The sequence below is a fragment of the Equus przewalskii genome, chromosome 19 (genome assembly GCF_037783145.1).
Source record: "Equus przewalskii isolate Varuska chromosome 19, EquPr2, whole genome shotgun sequence".
Taxonomy (NCBI): domain Eukaryota; kingdom Metazoa; phylum Chordata; class Mammalia; order Perissodactyla; family Equidae; genus Equus; species Equus przewalskii.
This window is the reverse complement of record NC_091849.1, coordinates 48142225-48160633: the sequence shown is the minus strand read 5'-3', so window position 1 is coordinate 48160633 and position 18409 is coordinate 48142225. Positions and strand designations below refer to the sequence as shown.

Sequence of the window (18409 nt, the reverse complement as noted above, 5' to 3'; positions counted from 1 at the left end):
CAAATATCACCACCATCTACTTCCAGAACTTTTCATCTTTCCAAACTAAAACTCTGTCCTCATTAAACAGTAACTCCACATTATTGCCTACTCTTCACCAGATTCTGGCAACCACCATTCTACTTTTTGTCTCTATGAATTTGAACACTCTAGATACCTCATATAATTGGAATAATACAATATTTGTCTTTTTGTCTGTGCCTCATTTCTCTTAGTATAATATCCTCAATCCATGTTCATCCACGTTGTAGCATGTGTCAAAAATTCATTCCTTGTTAAGGCTGAATAATATTCCATTGCATGTAAATACCACTTGTGGTTTATCCATTCATCCGCTGATGGATATTTACATTGTTTCTACCTTTTGGCTATTGAGAACAACACTACTATAAACATTGGTGTACAAATACCTGTTCGTATCCTGCTTTCAATTCTTTTGGGTATACACCCAGAAGTAGAATTGCTGAATCGTGGTAATTCTAGGTTTGATTATTGGAGAAACTGGCATGCTGTCTTCCACAACAGCTGCACCATTTTACATTCCTAGCAGCAAAGAAATTTCCAATTTCTTCACATCCACAGTGTATTGGTCTGCTTGGGTTGCCACAACAAAATACCACAGACTGGGTGGGTTAAACAACAGAAATTTATTTTCTCACAGTTCTGGAGGCTGATAGTCTGTGACCTTCTGGAGCATAGTCAGTTTCTGTGAGAGCTCTCTTCCTGGCTTGTAGATAGCCATCTTCTCACAATGTCCTCACATACACTTTCCTCTGTGCCTGCATGCAGAGAGAGAAGAGAGAGCAGACTCTGGGGCCTTTCCTTATGAAGACACTAATCCTATCAGCTCATGGTCCCCCTCTTATGACTTCATTTAACCTACATTAATTCCTTGAAGACTCCGTCTCCAAATAGAGCCACACTGTTGGGTTAAAGCTTCAGAATATGAATTTTGGGAGGACGTAAAAATTCAGTTCATAACATACATATGCTTTTTATATTTTATGTTGGTTTTTGTTTGTTTTATAATAGTCATTCTAATAGGTGTAAAGTGGTATTTCACTGTTGTTTTGACTTACGTTTCTCTAATGATTACTGATGTTGAGCACTTTTCATGTGCTTATCAACCATTTGTATATCCTCTTTGGAGGAATGTCTATTCAAGTCTTTTGCTCATTATTTAATCAGGTAGTTTGTTTTTTGTTGTTGAGTTGTAAGATTTCTTTATATATTCTAGATGTCTATCCTCTATCGATTATATGATTTAAAAATATTAATTTCTATTACATGGATTGCCTTTTCACTCTGATGATAGTGACCTATGATGAACAAACGTTTTAAATTTTGATGAATTTCAATTGTTCTATTTTTTCTTTTATTGCCTGTGTTTCTCTTGTCATATCCAAGAAATCATTGCCAAATTCAATATTATGAAGTTTTTCCCCTATATTTCCTTCTAAAAGTTTTACAGTTTCAGCTCTCACATTGAGATCTTTGATTCTTTTTGAGCTAATTTTTTATATGGTGTAAGGTAGGGTCCAACCTCATGTATTGCCATGTGGATATCCAGTTTCCAAAACATTATTTGTGGTAAGACTGTCCTTTTCCCATTGAATGGTCTTGGCACCCTTGTTGAAAATCATTTGACCATATATGTAAGGGTTTATTTCTGGCTTCTCTATTCTATTCCTTGGGTTTTTATATATCTATCATGATGACAGTACCACACTGCTTTGATTACTGTTGCTTTGTAGTAAAGTTTGAAATTAGGCAGCATACGACCTCCAACTTTCTTCTGCACTTTCAAATTGTTTGCCTATTTGGGGTCCCTTGAGGTTCCATAGGAATTTTAGGATGAATTTTTCTATTTCTGAAAAGAAAGTCATGGGATTCTGATAGGGATTGTGCTCAATCTGTAGACTGCTTAGAGTAATACTAAGTAAAGTTAAAAATATTAAGTCCGCCAGCCGATGAACATTGGATGCCTTTCTCATTATTTGAGTCTTCTTTAATTTCTATCAGCCATGTTTTCTACTTCTTAGTATATAAATCTTTCACCTCCTTAGTTAGGCTTATTTCTAAGTATTTTCTTTTTGATGCTATTTTGAATAGAATTGTTCTCTTAATTTCCTTTTCAGATTATTCACTACAAGTGTATAGAAACACAATTGATTTCTGCGTGCTGATTTTGTACTCTGCAGACTTGCTGAATTTCTTTATTAGTTCTAACAATTTTTTTGTGGTATTGTCAGGGTTTTCTACGTGTAAGATCATGTTATCTATGAACAGAGATAATTTTACTCTTTCATTCCACATTGGATGACATTTATTTCTTTTTCTTTCCTAATTGCTCTAACTAGGACATACCATGCTATGTTTCATAGAAGTGGCAAAGGCCAGGATCCTTTTCTTGTTCCTGATCTTAAAGGAATAATTTCAGTCTTTCACCATTGAGTGTAATGTTAGCAGAGAGGTTTATATGTATAGCCTTCATTATGTTGAGACAGTTTTCTTTTATTACTGGTTTTTATCATGAGAAGGTGCTGAATTTTGTAAAATGCTTTTTTTGCATCAATTGATATGATCATGTGCTTTTTTCCCCAATCGTTCTATTAATGTGGTGGACTACATTGACTGATTTTTATATGTTGAGCCATCCTTATTTTACAGCAATAAGTCCCACTTGGTCATAGCGTATAATCCTAGGCTTCTGAATTTAGTTTTCTAGTATTTTGTTGAGTTCTGCTTCACTCTTATAAGAGATATTGGTCTATAGTTTTCTTTTTCTTGTAGCATCTTTGTCTGCCTCTGGTATCAGACTAATGTTGGCTTCATAAAATGAGTTAGGAAGTGTTTCCTCATCTTGAAATTTTTAGATGGCTTTAAAAATTACTCGTGTTAGTTCTTCTTTAAATATTTGATATACTTCTCCAGTGAGGCCATCAGAGCCAAAACTTTTCTTGATGGAGAGGTTTCTGACTACTGTTGATCTTTTTGACACACCAACTCTTGGTTCAATTGATTTTCTCTATTTGTTTTTCTATTGTCTATTTTGTTTATCTTTACTCTGATATTTATTATTTAAGTTACTTGATTATTTTCTTTTTTTCTTAGTTAATCTTGCTAAAGATTTGTCAATTTTGTTGATCTTTTTGAAGAACCAACTCTGGGTTTTATTGATTGTCTCCATTGTTTTTCTATCTCCGTTTTGTTTATCTGTGCTCTAATCTATGTTTTTTCCTTCCTTCTGAGAGCTTTGGATTTAATTTGTTCTTCTTTTTCTGGTTTCTTAAGGTAAAACTTACATTATTGACTTGCAATCTTATTTTTTTAATATAACCATTAATAGCTATGCATTTTCCTCTTATCACTGTTTTTGCAGTTTCCACTAAGCTTTAGTATGTCGTGTTTTCAATTTCATTTGTGTAAAGACATTTTCTAATTTCCCTTGTAACTTCTTCTTTCCCTGTTGGTTTCTTAAGAGTGTTTTGTTTAATATCCACATATTTGGATTTTTTAATGTGAATTTTCTAGTTTTCATTCAGCTTTTGATTTCTATTTTAATTCCATTGTAATTAGAAAAGATATTTTATTATATTACAACTTTTTAAATGTATTAAGACTTGTTTGGTAGCCTAATATATAGTCTACCCTGAAATATTTTCCATGTATGCTTGAGAAAAATGTGTATTCCATTGGTACTAGCTGCAGTATTCTGTATGTCTTACTTTTGTCATTTTAGGAATGTTTCTGTATGTCTTATAGCTTTTTTGTCCCTTATTTTACCATTACTGTCTTCTTTTGGCTTAGTGGATTTTTTTGTAGTGGCACATATTGATTCCTTTCTCATTTCTTTTTGTGTATACAGTATAGATATTTTCTTTTTGGTTAACATGGAGATTATACGTAACATCTTAAAGTTATAATAATCCATTTTAAGCTGATATCAACTTCACTTGTATACCAAAACTACTCATTTACAGTTCCAACTCTCCACTTTATCTAATCATCAAACATTATTTCTTTATATATTGCACATCTATTAACATAGATTTATTATTTTTTTAAGCATTTGTCTTTTAAATCCCTTAGAAAATAAAAGATGACACTACAAAACAAAATCATAACAATGCTGGTTTTCACATTTGTCTGTGTATTTACTTTACTGGAGATTATTACATTTTCATATGACTTCCAGTTACTGTCTAGCATCTTTTCATTTCATCTTGAAGGATTCCCTTCAGAATTTTTTGTCAGGCAGGTCTGGTGGTAATGAACTCCCTCAGATTTTGTTTTTCTGAGACTATCTTAATTTCTCCCTCCTATTTGAAGGTTAGTTTTACTAGATATAAGTTTTAGGTTAACTTTTTTTTTCTTTTATCACTTTAAATTTATCACCCCACTGTCTTCTGTCCTGTAAGTTTTCTGCTGAGAAATCCTCTAGTAGTCTCATTAGAGGTTCTCTGTGCATGATGAGTCATTGTTCTCTTACTGCCTTTAACATTCTCTCTTAGTCTTTGGTTTTTGAGAGTTTGAATATAGTGTATTTTGGTCTTGGTTTTATTCTACTTGGAGATCATCAAGCTTCTTAGATTTGTAGATCCATGTCTTTCCTCAAATTTGGGAGATTTTCAGCCATAATTTCTTCAAATAATTTATCTACCCTTTTCTTTCCATATATTCTTCAGGGAATCCATAATATATACATATTGGTCCACTTGATGATATTCCATAAATCCTTTAGGCTCTGTTTACTTTTCCTCATCTTTTTTCTTTTTGCTATTCGGACGTGATAATTTCAGATGACCAGTCTTCGAGTTTATTGATGCTTTCTTCTGCTTGTTTAACTATGTTCTTGATCACCTCTAGTGAATTTTTCAGTTCAGTTATTGTATTTTGAAACTCTAGAAGTTGTGTTGGTTCTCCTTTTTAAAAACAATTTCAATCTCTGTTGATATTTTCATTTTTTTCACACATTTTTTCCTTGATTTCCTTTAGTTCTTTGCCTGTTTTTTCTTTAGCTCTTTGAGCATATTTAGCACAGTTGTATTAGTCTTTGTCTAGTAAGCCTAACACCTGTGCATATTCAGGGATGGTTTCTATGATTTCTTTTGTTTCTTTGAATGAACCACGTTTTCCTCTTTGTATGCCTTGTGATTTTTTTTTCTTGTTGAAAGTTGGGCATTAAAGAAAAAGAGCCATCTCTCCTAGTCTTTGAGACTGGTAGGGAAGACCTTGACTAATCAGCAGAGCATACTTTGAGACTAGGGATCAGTCCAGTTCTCATGTTTTTTTCTGAGCACATATCTTGTCAGAGACTGTGCCTGTGATTTTTTCCCAATTCCCCCAAATACACAGCTTCTTTTAAATGTCTTTATTTCCCACAGTATCTCATCCCAGTTTCTTCTCAGCACTTTCCATGTTTTATAGTATTCCTTTACCCATAATCTCTAGCCTCAGGTATTAGTGAGCCTCTAGTCTCTCTTCAGCTATCATAAGCTACAGCCATTGTTTCCCACAGCTGTTCCTAACCTGAGATCTGAGTTATGTCACAGTTCCCCATGTAAGCTCTCAGTCAGGCAAAACAGAGAACTGTCCTTGAGGCAGCCCATAGAGAGATTAGAACACTGTAAACAAAGTCCTCTCTACTTCCTCCAGCCCAAGTCAGGAAACCAGGACTAAGCCACTTCCTCCCAACCATGTTATGCCATGCCAGGGAGGAGATGTGTCAAGGACAAGTAAAAAATCATGAAATTTCCTACCATTTTGATTGTGGCTTTTTCTTGATTTGGTGTGTACTTGGTTGCTATAGATCTTTGACTGTTTTCCAGAGCTCCTATAAAGTTGTTTTAGCCAGGTTCCAAGTAGATTTTTTTTTTTTTTAATGTATACATAGGAAGATGAGGGCTTAGAACTTCCTAATCCACCATCTTGCTGACGTCACTCTTCTTTCCCCAGTTTTTTATTTGAAAGTATTTCAAGTCTACAAAAAGGTTTCAATAAAGGTATAATAAATACCCTTACTACTTAGATTCACAAATTCTTAAAATTTTGTCAAATTTGTTTTATATCTCTATAAAAATGTAAACTTTTTTTGAACCCTTTGAAAGCAAGTTACAGATATCATAACACTTGAACTTCAGTATGCCAACATGTATTTCCTATTTATAAGAGCAGTGTACTATAAAACTACAATATCATGTTTATATCTAAGAAAATAAGTATTAATTCAGTAATATCATCTAGTACCCATTCCATCTATAATTTTCTCCAATTGTTCCAATAATATTATCCCTCCTTTAGTTTTTCATGACTTTTTAGAGCACCCAAGCTACTTGTATTCTAGAACACATATTCTGAATTTGTCTGATCGTTTCTTTATTATCAGATTTAAGTTAAATCTTTTGGCAAGAATAGGAAAGATAATGTTCTGTAACTTTTTTGAATATTATCAGAAGACTCACTTTTCAGGGTGACCATGTAGTTGGTTATGCTAAATTTTGTTGAATTAGTTAAAATGATGACCATCTGATCTCTCAATTGTAATGATACTTTGGAAAAAATAAATAAACTATAGGAAAACAATTTGAGATCATGTGAAGATCTTACTCCCCAACAATCTTTTTTCTGCTCATTTAGCTGCCATTGATGATCTTTCCTGAATCAATTATTACCTTTAAAGTCGTATAATGCTGGTTTTCTATTTATCATTCATTCTTCATTTATTAACAGTCTCTCTATCCTGTTCCCTCTCCTTTTCTGTCTCTCAGAATCACTACAGACTCACAAGTTGTTTTAATTCAATGTGTTAAGTAGATGCTCACATTGTTCCTTATTTGGCTAATGAAGCCATTTTAAGTCACTTACTGTGCTTTTTTTGGGCCATGACTTCATTAGCTTTTTGCATCCCTTGACCCAGATTGGTAAATTTTCCAGCATTGCCTTGTCTTTTTCCTATTTCATATAGAGGCCAACCATTTCTCCAAGGAGTTCTATTTAATTTTAGTGTGGAATAATATTCAGAAAGCAATATCTAGGATCTGGGTGTGTTCAAGGACAGAGGAAAGACTAGGAAAGGAGTCACAAAAGGAGGCTGGAACATGATAAACAGAAGAGTGGAAGGAGATGAGAACAGAAAGGAAGTGGGGTCATATCATTGGAGCCTTATTAGCTATTATAAAGTTTGTGTTGTATTTTAAATGTAGTAAGAAGTCATTGAGCAGGTAAATGATTTAACCTTATTCATGTTTTTAAAAGATCATTGGGCTGCAGTGTAGAACATAAGCTAGTTCTACAGAAATGACTTTGAATATCTGATCCAGGTGGGTTATTTTCCAGAAAAATATGAATTAGCAAAACTCACCCATAATAGATATTTTTAAACACTTAAAATGCAATAAAATAAAAAAATTGGAAAAACAACTACTGTCTCCAAAGCAGAAGACTCAGATGTGACTATTGATGAGTTTCACAAGATCAAAAATAAAATATATTTAAAACAACCCCTATTCAAAATCGATGTTAAAAGCTGACAAAGATAGAACATTTAAAAATTGTAGACTTAATCACTAATGGATAGCATTGCAGAAATTCTAAATAAAATATTAGCAAATAGCATTCTTCTTTTAGAATTTATACCCTTGGATAAAAGATTATGTGCCTGGAGTCTATAACATTAAACTATTCATATAATTTGTTTATCAAACATTAAGGGGGTAAAAATAACATTTTCACCCAGAGAGCTAAAAATTTGTGACATCAATTCCTACCTTCCATTTCTTTCAGATAAAAGTGGACTAAAGCCACTATTTCCATCACAAGAGCATTAACTCTCATCAGTCTGAGATACTAACTTAATATTTTCTCTTTCATACACTTAAAAGTTTTATTATTCAGTTCCAACCATACACCTATGATGTAGAAGATAGTATTATTACATCTCACTTTACAAATAAGAAAATGAAATTTCAAAACATAAAGCAAACTGGTAAATACCATCCCACCAGGAAGTGGTGGAGATAGAATTTAACGTGAGTCATTTTGCCGCAAAGCCAACTCATTACTCTACACCAAGCCTGGGCTCTAATGATTGAGTAAAGTTCCTTCCATGCTTCAATTTTTATATAACCACCAGGCAGCCTTCATCATGTTATCTGATTTTCCATATAGATTTGATAAAAAGGGAATGAGCAAGTATCAGTGGTGGCCACTGAGTGTGCATATGCATGTGTGTTTTCTAGACACATAGGAATCTTTCTAATAACTCATGATCAAAGCATCCTTAAAGCAAGTGTGTTTATTTTCAACCATGGATAACAATATTGTAATCATTTAGCAAAATTTCAAATTATTAATAAAATAACCTCTTTATCTTTGCAGCTTGTTTGGGCCACTTCTTACCTCATTGGCTGTGGGATATCATCATGCTCCAAAAGAAGGTCAACTCAGTATCTCTACGTTTGTCACTACTGTCATGAGTATGTATTATACAGCTTGGTTTCACATAGCTTTTAGAAATACATCCCCCTCACATAATCTAGCTTCTCAAACTTTATAAAAGAAAACTCAAATAAAGATTCTATTTCAGTTAAGCAGAACTTTAGTTATATAATATCATTTAGACAATGCCTAAAACATTACACACACACACACACACATATATACACACACACACAGGTGTTTTCACTTAAATATTTTTTCTAAATAAATCTATATCTCATTAATAGAATGTTCAAGTTCAGAAATATTACCAGTAGTCTTGCTATGTGTCGTTGAATCTTCAAGTAGTATTAGTTAAGAGAACCAAATTTGAGCCAGCTTACACAAAGAAAGAAGATTTACTTCAACATTGAAAGACTATTTTTAGAACACAAGGGCAGAAATGCAGTAGAACATCAAGAATGAATATACAGGAGAAGCCAAGTGTTCTTGTATTTAGCTTTTTAGTCTAACTATTGGTATATGTCTTTTCTTTATAAATTAAGTTTTCATGTTGTCAAAGGGGTGAGTAAAAATTCCTAGAAGAGATAATCTGATTGCTTCAGTGAGGAGCTGGTGTGCTTCTTTGCCCCATCAACTGTGCTTATATGAGTTCCAAGCATCGTGCTTAACCACTGTCTCCCATGTGTGTAGCACAATAAAAGATGTTCAATATGAATCAACAAAAATGATTTATCTGATAATACACTACCATATTTACACTTTAAATGAGATCTCCAATATTACTATACATTCAATAAATATAACATACTCATATAATAGCTCTATATGAGTTATTTTCTGGTCTTGTCATGTCGTTACTTCAGTAGATATTTCTTGTGATTCTATCTATATAATTAGGGCTGAAGACAGTAAGATTTCTTTGCATCTATAACATATCGATTGTACTAAATCTTTGCAGGGGCTGGCGGTCTGTGGTGAACTTCTAACAATACAAAAGAAAAAAAGTGGAGCTATGATAGGAGAATTTTCTCAGCCAAACACTAAGCCAAGTGTCTCACAAAATCCCTTACTGAATGAAGTAGTCAGTTTCTTTTATAAAGTAAAATTTTAACAGCTCAGATATCAAAGAGAAAAATATCAAACAGAATATCATTTCAACCAGAACATTTACTTTATTTTTACTGATATTAAGTAAGAATCAGCTGTAAGCCACATTATTTTCTTAGATATCTTTGGTTAAGACTGTCTTCTCTGAAATTTCAAATTAGCTCAGAACTGGAAATTCTCATCTACTCTCACTCTCCCCCAACTCTAACACTTTAAATTTAGCCCTGCTGATGTACTTTCATCTTTTATAACACTCCATGTGTTTCTACAAAAGACACTAACATATATCAAGTTTCTCATGACATGGTGCAAGATGAAATTAGAACATCTTCAATTTGAGTCACTTAAAATTTTTCTTAACATTGTTGAGAACCGTGTTCTTTTGCATGACTGTTTACCAAGTCCCTATGGGTATAAAAAACAAAAGTGTCCTATTGTGAGTGGCTCGAAAGCCCTCCTGCTTGTTGGGACTTGACTGTTACGGTCTCAGTCCCGTTAGAACTTGACTGTCCGAAGAGGTGCAAATTGCCTCAAAATGTTGTTAGGACCCCAGAGTCACGTGTTGTACATGCAAAAGAATAAGTTAGCATCATTATAAGTCTAGAAGTCTTAAACCTGTCTCAAAGATTATCAGCATTAGGGGCCGGCCCCGTGGCCGAGTGGTTAAGTTCGCACAATCTGCTTCAGCGGCCCAGGGTTTTGCCAGTTCAAATCCTGGGCACAGACATGGCACTGCTCATCGGGCCATGCTGAGGCAGCATCCCACATGCCACAACTAGAAGGACCCACAACTGAAAATACATAACTATGTAGCGGGGGGCTTTGGGAGAAAAAGGAAAAATAAAATCTTAAAAACAAAAAAGATTATCATCATTAGATACAAGCGGTTTTCAAAAACTGTTTTAAAGTTGATTGTAATAGAGAGTAAAATGTTATATGCATTTTCCAAACATCAGCTTTATTAGCCACTTTTTTCTTTATTCTTTTTTAAGGGGAAATGATCCCGACAAAAAGAACGTGCCTTATAATATGGGAACTCCGTGTAAAGACTGTCCAAATGACTGTGAAGATAGACTTTGTAGTAAGTTTTACATCTCAGTTTGCTTAGTGATGGCTGTTGATCCGGGGGCCATCTGTACTTCAAATCAAGCGTTTAACAATATTGCACTTTCCTAGCCCTTTCATCTCAATCCTCACACTTGAGATATCAACATTATTTCTGATTTCCCTTTCCCCATCCCCAGTGTGACCAAGAAGACCATTAATTAAATCCATGGGAATGGAAATTAGAAATGTTTAGGTCTACACACTCAAGTACCTACCTTAAAGCTTAAAGACCTTACTAGGGGCACCCCGGTTAAGATGTTAATATAAGCATAAATTTTTCTCTGCTTTAGAAAAAGTTTCTGGGCTCTCTTACTGTGGCCCCAAAATTAGACACGTTGTTTTCAGGTTACCAGTGTTCTCAGATTGCTTGCCACTCAATAATTCTCCTACCTATCTGACCACTTATTATGGCATATAAATTCCTACAAAGTGATCCTCATTCTTCCAGGTTCTCACTGACACATCGGAAGAGATTAGCTGATGATTACACTCTACCCTTAAGTACTTCCTTTTATTTCTAATGTAAATCTTACCTACAATGTACTATTAACCAAATGGGTTCCATTTACATGTTCATTCCCTTAGATAGCAAAAGTTCCTTTTTCTAGAGCCTCCTGCAAAAGTAATTCCTTAATTTGGGGATAATGTTGACAAGACAATTTTCAATAAATTTGTAGAGAAATAACGAACCCAGAAAAAATCTTTCTTCAGACTTGGAAGGCTACAAGGCTTATTTTCCTTCATCTGCTCAGGTTGTCACTGTTTGCTTTTAAAGTAAGGAAAATGAATTCTTTGTTTTTCTTTTTCTCACTCTCTCTTTCTCTATGTAGATGTGTATAGAGAGAGAGATCTAGATATCTATTCTCTTTTCTCCCTCATTCTCTTTCATTCTCTCTCTCTTTTCCTCTTTCTCTCACTTTCAACTTCACTTTTTAGACTCCATTTCTGAAAAGAAATGCAGTTGGAGAAAGACAAACTACCTACTAATTATCTGTGATGGGAGTAATGGGTTACGATTTTTACCAAAAGATAAAAGCAATGTTTACAATGGTATGAAAAATGTAATAGAAGTAAAATGAGAGTAGGAAAGAGAGAAGTATTACTCAAGAAGATTGAATCTCTGGCATAGAAGAAATACATCTTAAGCCCTTTAGTCATCCATAAATGTATGAGAAGATGACAGATACTAAAGAAAGATCCATATCTAAGATTGGGACACACTGGAGTGGAAATAATGCTAGAAATATAAGACCTGCATATGCAGATATAATCAGTTGAGTATAATTCAAGTAAATTTTATGAAAACAAAACTTCTACTTATAAAATAGAGGAAATTATATAAATTACTGTAATTTATATAATGCACACAATATAACTGCAGCAAAAGCAGTTCTAAGAGAAAAATTCATAGCAATAAATACCTATATTAACAAAAAAGAAAGAGCTCAAATAAACGTTAACTATATGCTTCAAGGAACTACAAAAAGAAGAACAAACTAAGCTCAAATTTAGTAGAAGGAAGGAAATAAAAAGGATCAGAATGGAAATACATGAAATGGAGACTAAAATGACAATAGAAAAGAGCAATGAAACTAAGCTGTTTTTTGAAAAGATAAACAAAATAGAAAAACCTTTAGCTATACTTACCAAAAAAAGAAAGAGAGAAAACTCAAATGAGCAAAATTAGAAATGAAAGAGAAGAAATTACAACGGATACCACACAAATAAAAAACATCAGAAGAGACTACTGTGAAGAAATTGGACAATTTAGAAGAAATGGATAAATTCCTGGAAACACATAATCTACTAGGACTGAATCGTGAAGGAGTAAAAAATCTGAACAGACTCATTACTCATAAGAAGATTGAATCACTAATCAAAAAACCTCTCAACTAAGAAACATCCAGGATCAGATGGCTTCGCTGGTGATTCTAGAAGACATTTAAAAAAGAATTAATACCAACACCTCTGAAACTCTTCCAAAACACTGAAGAGGAGGGAACACTTCCAAACTCATTTTATGAGGCAAAAATCAGACAAGGACACTACAATAAAAGAAAACTACAGGCCAATATACCTGATGAAGCTAGGTGCAAAAATCTCAAGAAAACATCAGCAAACCAAAGGTAACAATACATTAAAAGGATCATATGCCGTGATCAAGTGAGATTTATTCCAGGAGTGCAAGAATGGTTCAACATCCACAAATCTGCCAGTGTGATACACCTCACTAACAAAATGAAGGATAAAAGTCGTATGGTCATCTCAATAGTTGCAGAAAAAGCACCTGACAAAATCCAATATTATTTCATGATAAAAATTCTCCACCACTGGAGATAGAGGCAACGTATCTCAACATACAAAAGGTTATATATTACAATCCCACAGCTAACATCATATTCAACAGTGAAAAACCGAAAGCCTTTCCTCTGAGATCAGGAAGAAGACAAGGATGCCTACTCTTGCCACTTTTATTCAATATAGTGCTGGAAGTCCTAGCCAGAATATTTAGGCATGAAAAAGAAATAAAAATCATCCAATTCAAAAAGGAAGTAAAACAGTGTTTATGTGCAGATGACATGACATTATATGTAGAAAACCCTAAAGACTTCACTAAAAAACTAACTGAATTAATAACTGAATTCAGTAAAGTTGCAAGATACAAAATCAATATGCAAAATACAATTGCCTTTATGTGCCCTAACAATAAACTATCAGAAAGAGAAATTAAGAAAACAATCCCAGTTATAATTGCATCAAAAAATACCTAATTTAGAATTAATTTAATTTAATTTAGAATAAATTTAACTAAGGAGGTGAAAAATCTATACACTGAAAATTATAAGACACTGATGAAAAAAATTGAAGACACAAACAAATGGGAAAATATTCTATTTTCAAGGATTGGAAGAATTAATAACGTTAAAAAAAGGCATACAACTCAAAGCTATCTACAGATTCAATGCAATCCCTATCAAAATTCTAATGGCATTTTTCACAGAAATAGAACAAACAATCCTGAAATTGTTATGGATGCACAAAAGACCTCAAATAGCCAAAGCAATCTTGAGAATGAATGAAAGTTTATCCCTTTATATACAGCTTATGATGTTGATGATTTCAGAATGGCGTTATAACTGATAAGTATGATTTATCTCCAATGTGCTTAGATATAGTCCTACCAGAAAAAGTGATGAAAGAAATCTGTTTAACATCAAACCAGACTTTAATCTTCTTTGCTTTAATAACTGACCCCATTTAACTCATTAGCTGTCTTCCATTCTGATTTTACTAGCTCGTGATAATCAAAATTAATTAGCTATTCTTAATAAATTTTATGTTTATGTCTTTAAGGAGATGATCTCTTTTCTCAGTGACTGTGATTTCTTGAGATAATATTACGCAAATATGTTTTGTTCTTTCAGCTAACCCCTGCCTCTACTATGATGAATCCAATAAGTGTAAGACACAAAAAGAAGCTCTTGGATGTAGCCACTTGTCAGTTAAACTGTTCTGCAAAGCTACTTGTCTGTGTGACACTGAGATAAAATAACCTTTGTTATTCGCAACTGTAATGTGCTGTTGGGGAAACGTCTACTAGATTATATCTTTTACTTTACTTGCTTCAGTAGCTTCTGCTGAATTTCTTTTGGTTTTAATTGCACTCAAAATCCTAATTTTCACTAATCATCTATGGGCATCAGATATTTACATCAATGCCCCCAACTTCTGTCCTGATACATCCTCATGTAAAGTCTTAAACTTTCTTCCTGCTGGAGTGAAAGATCCATTTCAACACCTTTCTCATCTTTAAATGATGTGCCTTGTCGTGCATAAGTTGTCATAACTCAACTGATGGTATGACGGGGCCCCTCAAGAACCACCTGTGCTGGGGGAGGGTCTTCCATGTTTAACTCCTCCCTCTGCTCTCCTGTGTCTCCAGCCACCCTGATATTTGTCTTCCCTGCACAACTTAACATGCACTAGCAATTCTTCACTTCTTAACTTTGCTTCTATTTTAGATCAATCATTAAAATAATCCACAAAGCACACAGAGAGTCCAGTCTTCTTACTTGCAAGGTAAATATTGTTGAATTGAAAGTAGTTTAAACATCTCATTGTTTCATTGTCATATCTATACACGAGTGTAAATCAGGAAAAAACAAAAACTGTGTCCTTAAATTAACCAAATATGTATTCTACAGTGATTACACACAAGGTGTGATCCATATATAAAGGCTATTGTCTCCCTCATTTCAAATGAGGGGTAAATATTAGTGAATCTGAACATTACAGAAACCTGGTGAAGTGTATGGCTACACAGAGAGCCCAGTGCCTGGTATTTTGTTTTCATTTTTGGGTTTTCTTTTTTCATAAATGTGCCCTTTCTTTCTGAAATTTTATATAAAAGAAAATTCCCTAGGTTTCCTCCGTTTGTCCTATCACATATAACACAGAGGCAGTAGAAACCAAGTTTCACTTCAAGGTGAGAATTAGTTGTGTGACCCTAAATAAGCTTCATATGCCAAATATCTCCAAGGAAATGTGACACAAATTACAGTGCAATTTTTTGAATGCTTCCCAACTCACCCCCATGACTGCAGCTTACCAGGAGTCTTTATAGACACAGCAGCACACTTACTCACAGAATGACATCTCATGGGATTTTCCAGGGGCACGGTCATGGGGAGTGCCATGACTGGACTCAGGATCTGGAAGGCACTGTTCTGTTAAAACCAGATATGTGTGTGTGTGTGTATATATACTAATGAACGTCCAGAAGACCTGTGAAACAAAGGCGGTAAAGAGCATGATTGAGGACAAAAATCTGATGAGGTTGTTCGTTTAATAACGGAGAGCAAATGAGCACAAGTATGGATCCAGATTACAGGGAAACTTGAAGGAAATCCAACCTGAATGACTTGGATTTGATGCCCTGGGTAAAGGTAACACATTCCTGATTCTCAATTTTAAGAGCTCTACAATACTATATATATATATACAATAATATATATATAGTGAAATAATTACCACAATAAATTTAGTTAACAATCATCACCTCACATAGTTACAAATAATTTTTTCTTGTGATGAGGACTTTTAAGGTCCAGTTTCTAGCCACTTTCAAATATACAATACAGAATTGCTAACTGCAGTCACCATGTGTACATTACATCCACAGAACTTATTTAACTTGTAACAGCAAGTCTGTGCCTTTGACCACCTTCGCAAACAACCCCTACCCCTCACCCCTGCCACCACTCCTCACCACTCAATTCTGCTAGATACCAATCTGTTCTGTTTCCATGAGTTCAGTTTTTTTAGATCCCACGTATAAGTAAGATCATATGGTATTTATCTTTTTCTGACTTATTTCACTTCATATAATGCCCTCAAAGTCCATCCATGTTTTTCAAATCGCAAGATTTCATTCTTTTTTAATGGTTGAACAATATTCTGTTATATATATTCTTACATATATATATATATATATATATATATATATATATATCTCACTTTTTTTATCCATCATCCATTGATGGAAATTTAGGTTGTTTCCATTTCTTAGCTATTGGAAATAATGCTGCAAAGAACACGGGGGTGCAAATATCTTTTTGAGTTAGTGTTTTCATTTTCTTTATTTATTCTTGAAATACTCAGAATTGAAATTGCTGGATCATATGGTAGTTCTGTTTGTAACTTTTTTAGGAACCTCCGTACTATTTTCCATAGTGGTTGCACTAGTGTACATATCTACCAACTGCGCACAAGGGTGAGTTTTTTCCCATATCCTAGCCAAGACTTCTTATTTCTTTTCTTTTTGATAATAGCCATTCTAACAAGTGTGACATGATATTTCATTGTGGTTTTCCTCTTCTTTTCCTTGATGATTAGTGATATTGAGTACCTTTTCAGGTACCTATTGGCCATCAGTATACCTTCTTTGGAAAAATGTCTATGCAGGTCCTCTGCCCATTTTTCAATTAGATTGGCTTTTTGCTATTGAGTTCTATAAGTTCCTTATATAGTTTGGATATTAACCCCTTATCGGATATATCATTTAAAAATATGTTCTCCCATTCAGTAGGTTTCCTTTTCATTTTATTGATGGTTTCTTCTGCTGTGCAGAAGCTTTTTAGTGTGATGTAATCCCACTTGTTTATTTTTTCTTTTGTTGCCTTTGTTTTTGGTGTCAAATCCAAAAAATCTTCACCAAAGACCAATATCAAGGAGCTTACTGCCTATGTTTTCTTCTAGGAGTTTTATGGTTTCAGGTCTTACATTCAAGTCTTTAATTCATTTTGAGTTAATTTTGTGTATGGCATAAGATAGTGGTCCAGTTTCATTCTTTTGCATGTGGCTGTCCAGTTTTCCCAGCACCACTTTTGAAGAGACTGTCCTTTACCAGGAGCCTTGATGAAACCTCTTGCTTCTTTCCCCTCAGAATCTCTGTACATTTCACTCTTTCAATGTGGAGCTGGAAACTTCCCACTTTACAAAGAAGAATGTGAGATGTGTCTGGATGGAATAGAGGGGAAGGCAAATGAGTCATAGGATTGGCAAAATAATTTTTTAAATGACAGAACATGGTTAGAGAAGAAATAACAAGCAAGAAAGAGCTTAAGAGGGCCCAGCTCCATGGCTGAGTGTTTAAAGTTACACGCACTCAGATTTGGCAGCCCAGGTTCATGGGTTTGAATCCCAGGTGCAGACCTACTCCACTCACCAGCCACACTGTGGAGGTGTCCCACATACAAAAAAATAGAAGAAGATTGTCACAGATGTTAGCTCAAGGAGAATCTTCTTCAGCAAAAAAAATAAATAAATAAATAAAGGAGCTGAAGAATAGAGAGAATGCAGAGTGACCTTCAGGGCTACATTATGTTGAAGAGCATTCAGGGTGAGCAACCTTAACAATCTGGGAGAACAGAGATCCTGGTTGGAGAAGGAAACACTTGACCTTTAGAGGTATGGCATTTTGGGGCAATCATAATATTCCAGATAAGACCAAGAAAGAGGAAGAGATAAAGAGCATTAAAGGAGAAATTTAAAATAGGAAGAATTCAAGGGCCTAGGACATCAGAAGTTACAGTCATCCACATGCATATTAAAGCCTCTTAGGTTGACTATGGAAACCAAAACAAGAGGATGAATTTGTTTCAGGAGACCAAAATTGTATGAACGAGGAGAAGTGACAGGAAAACCATTATTGGAGAGTAAATGTCAGGGGAGATAGTGTTAGACCTAAACATCATGAGGCCATTTATTTTTCTTTTTAGTAACTTGTAAGTTGAAAGGTAAAAAATTAAAAGAATACTCACAAATTCTAGATTGTAGACTGAGTTTGAGTTTTCTATATTTTAAAATTTCTTATACATATGGATGCAAAAATTGGTGTATATTTCATATGAATAAAACAAAGACATAAACCCCGATTAATGATGCTTGAGGGGGCCGGCCCTGTGGTGTAGTGGTTAAGTCTGGCTCACTCCACTCAGTGGCCCGGGTTCATGGACTCGGATCCCAGGTGCAGACCTACATCATTCGTCAGCCATGCTGTGGTGATGACCCACATATAAAGTGGAGGAAGATTGGCACAGATGTTAGCTCAGGGCTAATCTTCCTCAGGAAAAAAAAAAAATGATGCTTGAGGTTTTGTACTCAGTAATGACATTCCCAGTTTGGGTTCTCCCAAAAAACCTTTACATGAGAACTCAAGTGCGAGAGATTTATTTGCAAGATGAAGTGAACA

The 18409-nt window shown here is 34.3% G+C and overlaps 1 protein-coding gene across 2 annotated transcripts in view; it reads left to right on the top strand.

Annotated features, from left to right (window-relative positions):
• The window catches only part of CRISP1 (cysteine rich secretory protein 1), a 30744-nt gene extending 16038 nt beyond the window's left edge, over positions 1-14706 (top strand). For both annotated transcript variants that reach the window (XM_008506620.2, XM_070584769.1), the window contains exons 6-8: positions 8380-8477; positions 10542-10630; positions 14082-14706. In XM_008506620.2, the coding sequence (XP_008504842.1) occupies positions 8380-8477; positions 10542-10630; positions 14082-14209 (315 nt within the window). In that variant the 3' untranslated portion in view covers positions 14210-14706. The remainder of the gene's footprint in view (positions 1-8379; positions 8478-10541; positions 10631-14081) is intronic.
• The last annotated feature ends 3703 nt before the right edge of the window (positions 14707-18409 follow it).